The sequence below is a fragment of the Hordeum vulgare genome, chromosome 3H (genome assembly GCF_904849725.1).
Source record: "Hordeum vulgare subsp. vulgare chromosome 3H, MorexV3_pseudomolecules_assembly, whole genome shotgun sequence".
NCBI lineage: Eukaryota > Viridiplantae > Streptophyta > Magnoliopsida > Poales > Poaceae > Hordeum > Hordeum vulgare.
The window spans coordinates 166,018,660-166,027,789 of NC_058520.1; the positions used below are offsets into that span (position 1 = coordinate 166,018,660).

Consider the following 9,130-nt stretch of genomic DNA (forward strand, 5'->3'; position numbering starts at 1 on the left):
TAGCAAAGTTTCGATGTGATGCAGCAATTTTTTTAACGGTTGCAACAAAAAATAAAATTTGTAGCAAAAAAAATATCTACGTGATCGTAGCAAAAAAAAAACGAAGTTGATGGTACGTGGTAGCAAAAGTCAAACGCCAGTTGTAACAAATATTTACGTGACGTGTATGCAACTTTTTTAATGAACGGTTGCAGCAAAACATGATGCTGGTTGTAGTAAAATTTAACACAGTTGTAACAAAAGTAAAAAACATCGATTGTAATAAAAAATCCGACGAACTGTAGTTGTAATCAAACGTATATGCAACTTTTATACTGGGACAAAATGTAGTAAAAAAATGCTTGCAGCAAAAGTAACGCTGGTTGCAACAAATTTAGACAAAAAATGTTGCATCCATTGACCAGCGAAGTCCGCGGGTAGGAAAAATGTTGCATGGGCCCTCGCGCGCGAGGGACGACAGGCGCGTCGTATGGAAACGATTCCATATTAGTATGAAAATGCTCTTATATTATGAGGCGCGAGAGCGTATCTAATACTATATTAGTATAAATCCGTTCTTATATTATGGAATGGAGGGATTAATGAACAGTGTTTTCCCATCAATCTCGGGGGGAAAGGATATCGATTTATTTATCACATTTTATAGACTGATACAAGAACACAAGTCTTTCATGCTACCCCACAAATCGCAACCTGTCTTAATCTCGTCAGAGCTCGCGACAGAATAGAGAGCTGGCTTCGATCACAAGTGGAAGTAACTACCAGCTATCAAGGTGCTGTCGGGGATGAGTTTTATACACGTGAATTTTGATTTAGTTAGTGTCAGATCAAAAATATGCTGCTATGCTCGAGCTGAGCAGGCATCTTCCCGGCTCCCGTACGATATAAATCTCATCCCCAACAGCACCTTGATACAGATCCTGGTTCCTGTGCCATTTCCACAGAGCGTGCGTCTCATTCTTCACCTGCGTCAACAAATTTCGTCTCGTCAGTCATTGTTCAGAATTACCAGTAGTTAGCTCCGATCTTTCTTTTTTTTCTCTCCTCGGGGAGCAGCACGTTACCTCAAGAATGCCGTGGCCGAAGCTGCTCTCCCGGTAGGCGCTGTAGTCCGGCTGCCGGTCCCAGCAGAAGCTGCCGGCGGCGGGGCCGGACGTGAAGTTGAAGGCGCAGAAGCCGCCCATGAAGTCGTCAGGCGTGGACAGAGGCTCCGGGCAGCGCCCTGGCTCGTCGGCGTGGGTGGTGGCCATCTTCTCGCGGTTCCCGCCGTCGCCCACCGAGATGTGCACGGCGCCGCACGGGTCTAGCGTGTAGTTGAACACCCGGTTGGAGCGCTCGTACGCGTGCACCTGCCAGACATCACACAAAGCCACTCTCAGCTGCTTGCTAATTAATGTTCAGACTTCAGAGATATTGCAAGTCCGACGGTGTTACTGCATACATGGCCGGTGAAGACGATGTCGATGCCGTAGGAGTAGAGCAGCTCCTCCATGGCCACTCTCATGCACTCCGCCTCCCTGTAGTGAGCCTTGTAGGTGCTGTACCACGGCGCGTGCCACCCGGCGACCAGCCATGGGGTCACTGATCTATCCACCTTTGCTAGGTCCTTCTCCAACCATCTGTACTGGTCTCCTGAATTTTCGACTTCGTTTCAATTAATCAAAGGAGTAATCAGTCCACTGAGGTCACATTGAATTGTGTTACGTACCTGATTTACTGTAGTTCGCGTAGGCAGCGAGCATGATGAAATGGATGCCGCCAACGTCGAAGGAGTAGTAGAAGGGGGAGAAGGACTCGCTCTCTTTCGACGGGAACGCGAACCGCGCGCTGTAAGCCGCGAAGGTCTTGTTGCCGATCTGCTGCTCGATCTCGTGGTTCCCTTCGACCACCATCATCGGCGTGCTCGACGTCACGGGCTCCATGTACCTTCCCCAGTAATCCCAGCGCGGCTGGTACGTCTCGTGGATGGGCGTGGACTTGGCGAACGAGCAGGAGTAGCAGTCTGTTCCCGTGCCGTTGGTCAGGTACAGGTTGGCGTAGCTCACGTCGCCGACCAGGAGGACCAGGTCGGGCTGGTTGCTCGCCATGTGCTCCACGGTCGACGTGGTGTTGTACGTGAGCCCGAGATCTCCCACCACGGCGATCCTCCCCGGGTAGCTCCGCGGCCCCACGGCCGGCATCGTCCGGAATGCGTGGACGGCGCTCATCGCCCCCGGGATGGCCGGGTCGCCGCACTGGTAGTAGTACTTCGTCCCAGGCTCAAGACCTGCATAGCAGCGAGAATTAATTTCAGTCCCACGTTTATTTGCTCCTGGTAGCTGTAAAAAGTGCTTTTTTTTTTTCTTTGTTTTGTTTTTGGATTGTGGAGCAGGGGATCGACCTTGGAGGCGGACGTGGTGGATGATGCCGGAGGTGTAGTTCTGGAGGCCCTCAAAGGGGTAGAGCTGGCTGTAGACGAGCGCGTCGCCGGTGGCCTCGCGGACCACAGAATCGGCGGCGAGGCCGTAGCGCACGACGCTGCCGACCGTGCCTGGGTCCAGCGGCTTGACAGCGCCGCCCATCTGGAAATCCCCTGCGGAACCAACAGCCAATGTCATCTCAGAACTGACTAAAAGCATTACAGTCAGTGAATCAGCTCAATTACCTGTGATCCATGAGACCCAGGCGGAGGTGGGAGCGGCGGAGAGCGCGACGGCGATCTGCTCGGGAGCCCAGCCTGTGACCCGGCGCTGCACCCGGGGGTCCGTGTCCGGCAGGTCCACCGCGTGGCCCCTGTCTTCCTGCAGCAGCACCGTCACCGGCCCAGACGGGCCCTCCAGCATCGACGCCGGCTCAGCCGTCGCCGCCGCGAGCAGAAGCAGAAACAGCGGCAGCGACCCCCTCCAAATCGACATGTCGTTTGGTGCGGAAGTTCCCTCTTTCGTCGGGATCAAAATGAGAGCAGTGCGAGGTGAGTGTGGGGTGAGATTGGCATGTAGAGAACTGGGATGATTTTCGGGAAAATTTATAGGATTCGAACACAGATGGATGGGGGGAGTGTTCGAATCTGGTGATCTTCTTCCATTGGAACAGCAGGATAAACAAGCAAGGTTTCCTCGACATTGCTGCAAAAGTGGGCATCTTCCATGGTCACCGTAGAATATGCCCTCCGCCGCCGTCAGAACGGGTCCGTCCACGTGTGCTTCAAAACTTCCCTAACTGCAAGCCAACGTCATCATCCTCTGTTTTCTGAACCCACCTCCAGAAGGGGAAAGTTTGTCAAATGATTTAGGCCCTGTTTGGAACCATCCAGATTATATAATCTGGTTTTTATAATCTATTGTATTTCCAAACAGGACAGTTCATATTGTATTCCCTCCGTTCCTAAATATAAAACCTTGTAGAGATTTCACTATAGACTACATACGGAGCAAAATGAATGAATCTACACTTTAAAATATGTCTATATACATCCGTATGTAGTCAATAGTGCAATCTCTACAAGGTCTTATATTTAGGAACGGAGGGAGTAGATTTTATAAACTAGATGACCAGATTATTATAATCTCATAATCTTCTCTACCCCAGCTAAAATGAGATTATGGATTACAAATGACGTGTTATCTTTGTAAACTTCAAGAGAATTACGCAGTGCCACCGCCACTTTCCTATTTTTCCTTGTAAACTGAGGGCAAACATGTCATTGTACAATTTAAAAGCTGGTTTACAGTTTATATAATCTGGCCTCCAAACATGCCCACCTGAATTATTTTTATAAACCAGATTATATAATCTATGTTCATACTCCAGATTATTATAATCTATTATGGTTCCAAACAGGGCATTATTAGTTACATCGAGATACAATGTTTCCAGTATATATCTACGTTTGTTGCAGGTTTAGGCATCTATAACCAACTAGTAAAAATGGCTATAAAACAAATCTGAGAGTTCATGAATGTTTATTTACCATGGTGAATAATAAGATTTTTTAATATTATTGGTTGTAAGTATCATAAGGATCCATTTATGAAGATCACACTGTATTTCAAAAGCTCGTAATCTTCTTCTCTGCTAATAAAACCTAATCTTTCAACTCACTGTGAAGAAATTAAATTATGTGTAATAAATTATTGATATACAACAATATTGCGTAAAAATCATAACAAAAATCTAAACATTTCTCGATCAACGGCCACTCCTTCGATGCGAAAGTAATTGTGGTATTCAAGAGTTTTATCTATCATGGTGAAAAAAATCTAATTAAATTGGTTATAAGTCACATAAGGATCCACTTTATGAAGATCTCATTGTATTCAAAAAGCTCGTAATCTTCCTATGTGCTAATAAAGCCTTTTGATTCAACTCGCTCTAAAGAAATTCAATTATGCATAAAAAGTTGTTGATTTCAACAACCCTATGTAAAAATCATTACAAAAATCTAAACATTTCTCGATCAGCGGCCACTCCTTCCATGTGATATTCGAGAGTTAACTCATCATGGTGAATAATAAGATTTTTTAATTAGATTGATTGTAAGTCTCTTATGGATCCACGTTATGAAGATCCCATTGTAATTCAAAAGCTCGTATTATTCTTCTCTCGTAATAGAACCTACTCTTTCAACTCGATCTAAAGAAATGAAATTATGTGTAATAAGTTGTTGATATTCAACAACCCTGCGTAAAAATCATCACAGAAATCTATACATTTATCATTCAACCTACTTATCGCAATCCCAGCTATTCTGGCGGGAAAAACAGAAGCGAGCAAGATGCACTTTTATCGCACTCTCTCTATTCTTCATCCCTCCTTCTTTCCTCCCTATCTCACCAACGACAACGATGACGTTCAACGTTCAGGAATATCTTGATGGTAAGCAAGTACCGGTGAGCCCCAAATATCTTCTCCCTTAAGAAATATTTATGCCCAATATTTCACTTTTAGTTATTATATCTGATAATGTAACAACAAACAACAACAAGCAATAGCAAAAATACAACAATACTATGACAGTAAGAACAAACAACAACAAGTAGTTATAACAGGTGTTAATCCAGTAAAAAAATGTAATCGATGCTAGCACACATATCATCCAACAGCGCCAGCTCTTGCAATTTACTTATTTGACATTTTTGGTTGCCATTTCCTTCCATTTCATTAAAGAAAGGAAGGGTTGATCTAGTTGGATCATGTGTCACACTCGTCTCACACACACACTCAGCACTCGCATCAACTGGTTGTCACATGCTCCATGGCCCCCACCCTATTGGAAATATGCCCTAGAGGCAATAATAAAATTAGTTATTATTATATTTCCTTGTTCAAGATAATCGTTTATTATCCATGCGAGAATTGTATTGAATGGAAACTCAGATACATGTGTGGATACATAGACAACACAATGTCCCTAGTAAGCCTCTAGTTTCCTAGCTCGTTGATCAAAGATGGTTAAGGTTTCCTATCCATAGACAAGTGTTGTCACTTGACCATGAGATCATGTAACTCACTGACACTGGAAGAATACCTTGTGTGTATCAAACGTCGTAACATAACTGAGTGACTATAAAGGTGCTCTACATGTATTTCCGAAGGTCTCCATTGAGTTAGCATCGATCAAGATAGGGGTTTGTTACTCCATACGACGGAGAGGTATCTCAGGGCCCACTCGGTAATACAACATCACAACAAGCCTTGCAAGCATTGTGACTCAAGAGTTAGCCACCAGATCTTGTATTACAGAATGAGTAAAGAGACTTGTCGGTAACGAGATTCAAATAGGTATAGAGATACTAACGATCGAATCTCGCGCAAGTAACATACCGAAGGACAAAGGGAATGTTATACGGGATTAATTGAATCCTTGACATAGAGGTTCAACTGATTAAGATCTTCGTAGAATATGTAGGATCTAATATGTACATCCACGTCACGCTATTGGATATTGGCCGGAGAGTGTCTCGGTCATGTCTACATAGTTCTCGAACCCGGAGGGTCTGCACACTTAAGGTTCGGTGACGTTTGGTATAGTTAAATTATTGATGTTGGTAACCAAATATTGTCCACCAGCCCCAGCAAGTCGTCCTGCGTCACCGTGGAGGGGAGGAAATCCCCCTGGATCCAACCCGCTGGCAGTGCTCGCTGTCGCCGCTGAGCAGGGGCCGTCCCCTTCTTCTTCTTCTTCTTCTGCGCTTCGAGTTTGCTAGTCTACCCATTCGTCATGGTGAAGGCAACAGATCCGCAGAGGAAGAAAGGAAGGAGGAGGCTTGGGGCGCGCAGGGAGCTGCGGGAGGAGCGAGGTTAATGCGAGGAAGAAGAGCACCGCAACAAGAGATCCCCGCCGGAAGGGCTTAAATAAGCTTCCGACTGAGTCGCTAACAGGTGGCCCCGCAATCTTATCCCCCCGACCGGCTGCTACGATGTTAGTGGATAAGATAAAGGCGCGGTAATCGAGGCAGCAGAAACTACTCGATGGCGATGTCGTCATCTCCGCTGAGCGCGCGGCAACCGAAATTTGAGGATCCGAGAAAATCCGCCGCTGTCAGTTTGACCGGTCACATCGAAAGATTCCGCGGAAGCACTCGGTCCCTGACGGTTCGTTTCACTGGTATATTCACTCGGATCACTGGCTGAAAGGATAAAATGGATCGAGGCAAACAACGCCAAAGTCACATCCATACCAGTCGGATCCATACTCCAGGCATCACTTCATCGTTCCAACCCCGATCCATTCGGGGACTAATGATGGGGTTATAGTCCCAGGGTAGGGTCATAGGCCTGCCCTATAGGTCCTACCCAAGGACTACCCTTCATAGAGGACAAGGCCCTTAGACAGTTCCGACTGAACTAAGGACTCCCCCATCATCCAGTCGGTGATGAGCACTCGGAGCGTATTTGACGTACCGACTGAATTGCACTTTGTACATCGTAACCTCCCAGGAGGGCAACGGTCATACGTTTTCATACACCATTATTAACATTTAAGGCATACATTACCTGTAACGTAGGCATTTATTTGCCACTATTCCACCCCTGTCCACCGGGCCATTATGAAGGGCAGCGCACTCTATATAAGCCGCCCTTCCCCACTGGTGCAGGGGTTGGCATTTACTGTAATCCTATATTCCACTCGACACTAAGCTCCGAAGAGCACTGAGACGTAGGGCTTTTACCTCCATCGTAGAGGGGCCTGAACTCATACATCCTCGTCGTAGCTAAGGCTCTGCCCATCCTTTCGTACCCTACACATCTACTGTCAGACTTATACCCACCACAGGTGCCCTATTTAAAGTGAATGCAGTTGTCTCCATTGCGTAGCCCCAAAATGATAACGAAAAATCGGTAAGAGATATCATAGAATGCACCATATCTAATAAAGTACGATTACGACATTCGGACACACCATGGCGATGTGCTGTTCCAGGCGGTGTCAATTGTGAAACAATTCCACATTGTCTCAAGTGAGCACAAAACTCGTAACTCAGATATTCACCTCCTCGATCAGATCGTGGGAACTTGATCTTGTTGCTACAATGATTTTCAACTTCACTCTGAAATTGCTTGAACTTTCCAAACATTTCAGACTTGTGCTTCATTAAGTAGATATAACCATACCTACTCAAATCGTTAGTGAAGGTGAGAAAATAACGATATTCGCCGCGCGCCTCTATGCTCATCGGTCCGCACACATCAGTATGTATGATCTCCAACAAGTCACTTGCATGCTCCATTCTTCCGGAGAACGGAGTCTTAGTCATCTTGCCCATGAGACATGGTTCGCATGTGTCAAGTGATTCAAAATCAAGTGACTCCAAAAGTCCATCAGCATGGAGTTTCTGCATACGCTTTACACAAATGTGACCTAAGCGGTAGTCCCACAAGAAAGTGGCGCTATCATTATTAACTCTACATCTTTTGGTCTCAATGTTATGGACATGAGTGTCATCACAATCGAGATTCAACATGAACAAACCCCTCACATTGGGTGAATGACCATAAAAGATATTACTCATATAAATAGAACAACCATTATTCTCTGACTCAAAAGAACAATTGTCTCGCAATAAACAAGGTCCAGATACAATGTTCATGCTTAACGCAGGCACTAAATAACAATTATTCAAGTTCATCACTAATCCCGATGGTAACTGAAATGAGAGCGTGCCCACGGTGATCGCATCAACCTTGGAACCATTTCCCACGCGCATCGTCACTTCATCCTTCGCCAGCCTTCATTTATTCCGCAGTTCCTGTTTTGAGTTGCAAATGTGAGCAAAAAACCCGGTATCAAATACCCAGGCACTACTAGGAGAGCTGGTGAGGTACACATCAATACCATGTATATCAAATATACCTTGTTTGGCATTGGCCGCCTTCTTATCGGCCAAATACTTGGGGCGGTTGCGCTTCGAGTGACTAGTCCCCTTGCAATAATAACACTAAGTTTACGGCTTAGGTCCAGCCTTGGGTTTCTTCATCGGAGGGGCAACAACTTTTCCACTCTTCTTGCAGTCACCCTTCTTGCCTTTGCCATTTTTCTTGAAACTAGTGGTCTTATTGACCATCAACAGTTGATGTTCTTTCTGGATTTCTAACTCAGTTACTTTCAACATCGCAAACAACTCGATGGGTGACTTATTCTTGCATGTTATAGTGCAACACGAAGCTCTTATAGCTAGGTGGCAGTGACTGAAGAATTCTGTTAGTGATAGCTTCTTGCAGGACTTCAATCCCCAGCTCATCTAGATGGTTAGAGTACCCAGACATTCTGAGCACGTGTTCAGCGACAGACAAATTCTCCTCCATTTTGCAAGCATAGAACTTAGCAGAGGTCTCATACCTCTCGATCCGGGCATTCTTCTCAAAGATAAACTTCAACTCCTAGAACATCTCATATGCTCCATAACGTTCAAAACGTCTTTGAAGTCCCGGTTCTAAGCATACAAAACTGCACATCGAACTAGTGAGTAGTCATCCTTATGGGACTGCCAAGCGTTCAAAACATCTTGGGTTGCCATAGCGGGTGGTGCATCACCTAGCGCAGCATCAAGGACATATTTGTTTTGGCCAGCTGTGAGGATAAGCCTCAGATTACGAGCCCAGTCAACAAAGTTGCTTCCATCATCTTTCATCTTAGCTTTCTCTAGGAACA

At 45.6% G+C, this 9,130-nt stretch overlaps 1 protein-coding gene across 2 annotated transcripts; it reads right to left on the reverse strand.

Moving 5' to 3' along the window:
• Positions 1–605: 605 nt before the first annotated feature.
• On the reverse strand, positions 606–3,390 carry LOC123443372 (purple acid phosphatase 15-like). Of its 2 annotated transcripts, XM_045119719.1 has the most exons (7): positions 2,645–3,390; positions 2,381–2,572; positions 1,709–2,266; positions 1,442–1,632; positions 1,065–1,349; positions 921–965; positions 606–776 (listed from the first exon to the last, which is right to left on the reverse strand). In XM_045119719.1, exons 1-7 carry the CDS (start codon positions 2,892–2,894, stop codon positions 759–761), a joined length of 1,539 nt encoding a protein of 512 aa, XP_044975654.1. In that variant the 5' UTR covers positions 2,895–3,390; the 3' UTR covers positions 606–758. The 2 variants fall into 2 exon arrangements, with proteins under 2 accessions (XP_044975654.1, XP_044975653.1); XM_045119718.1 differs by having other exon boundaries at positions 606–965; positions 2,645–3,384.
• Between the last annotated feature and the right edge of the window lie 5,740 nt (positions 3,391–9,130).

Excerpts from the sequence above, each read along its gene's own strand:
- LOC123443372 (XM_045119718.1), bottom strand. The coding sequence starts at position 2,894 with ATGTCGATTTGGAGGGGGTCGCTGCCGCTGTTTCTGCTTCTGCTCGCG. Across the intron at positions 2,267-2,380 it reads CCACCACGTCCGCCTCCAAG|GTCTTGAGCCTGGGACGAAG; the intron begins GTCGATCCCCTG and ends GCTGCTATGCAG. Across the intron at positions 1,350-1,441 it reads ACATCGTCTTCACCGGCCAT|GTGCACGCGTACGAGCGCTC; the intron begins GTATGCAGTAAC and ends GATGTCTGGCAG.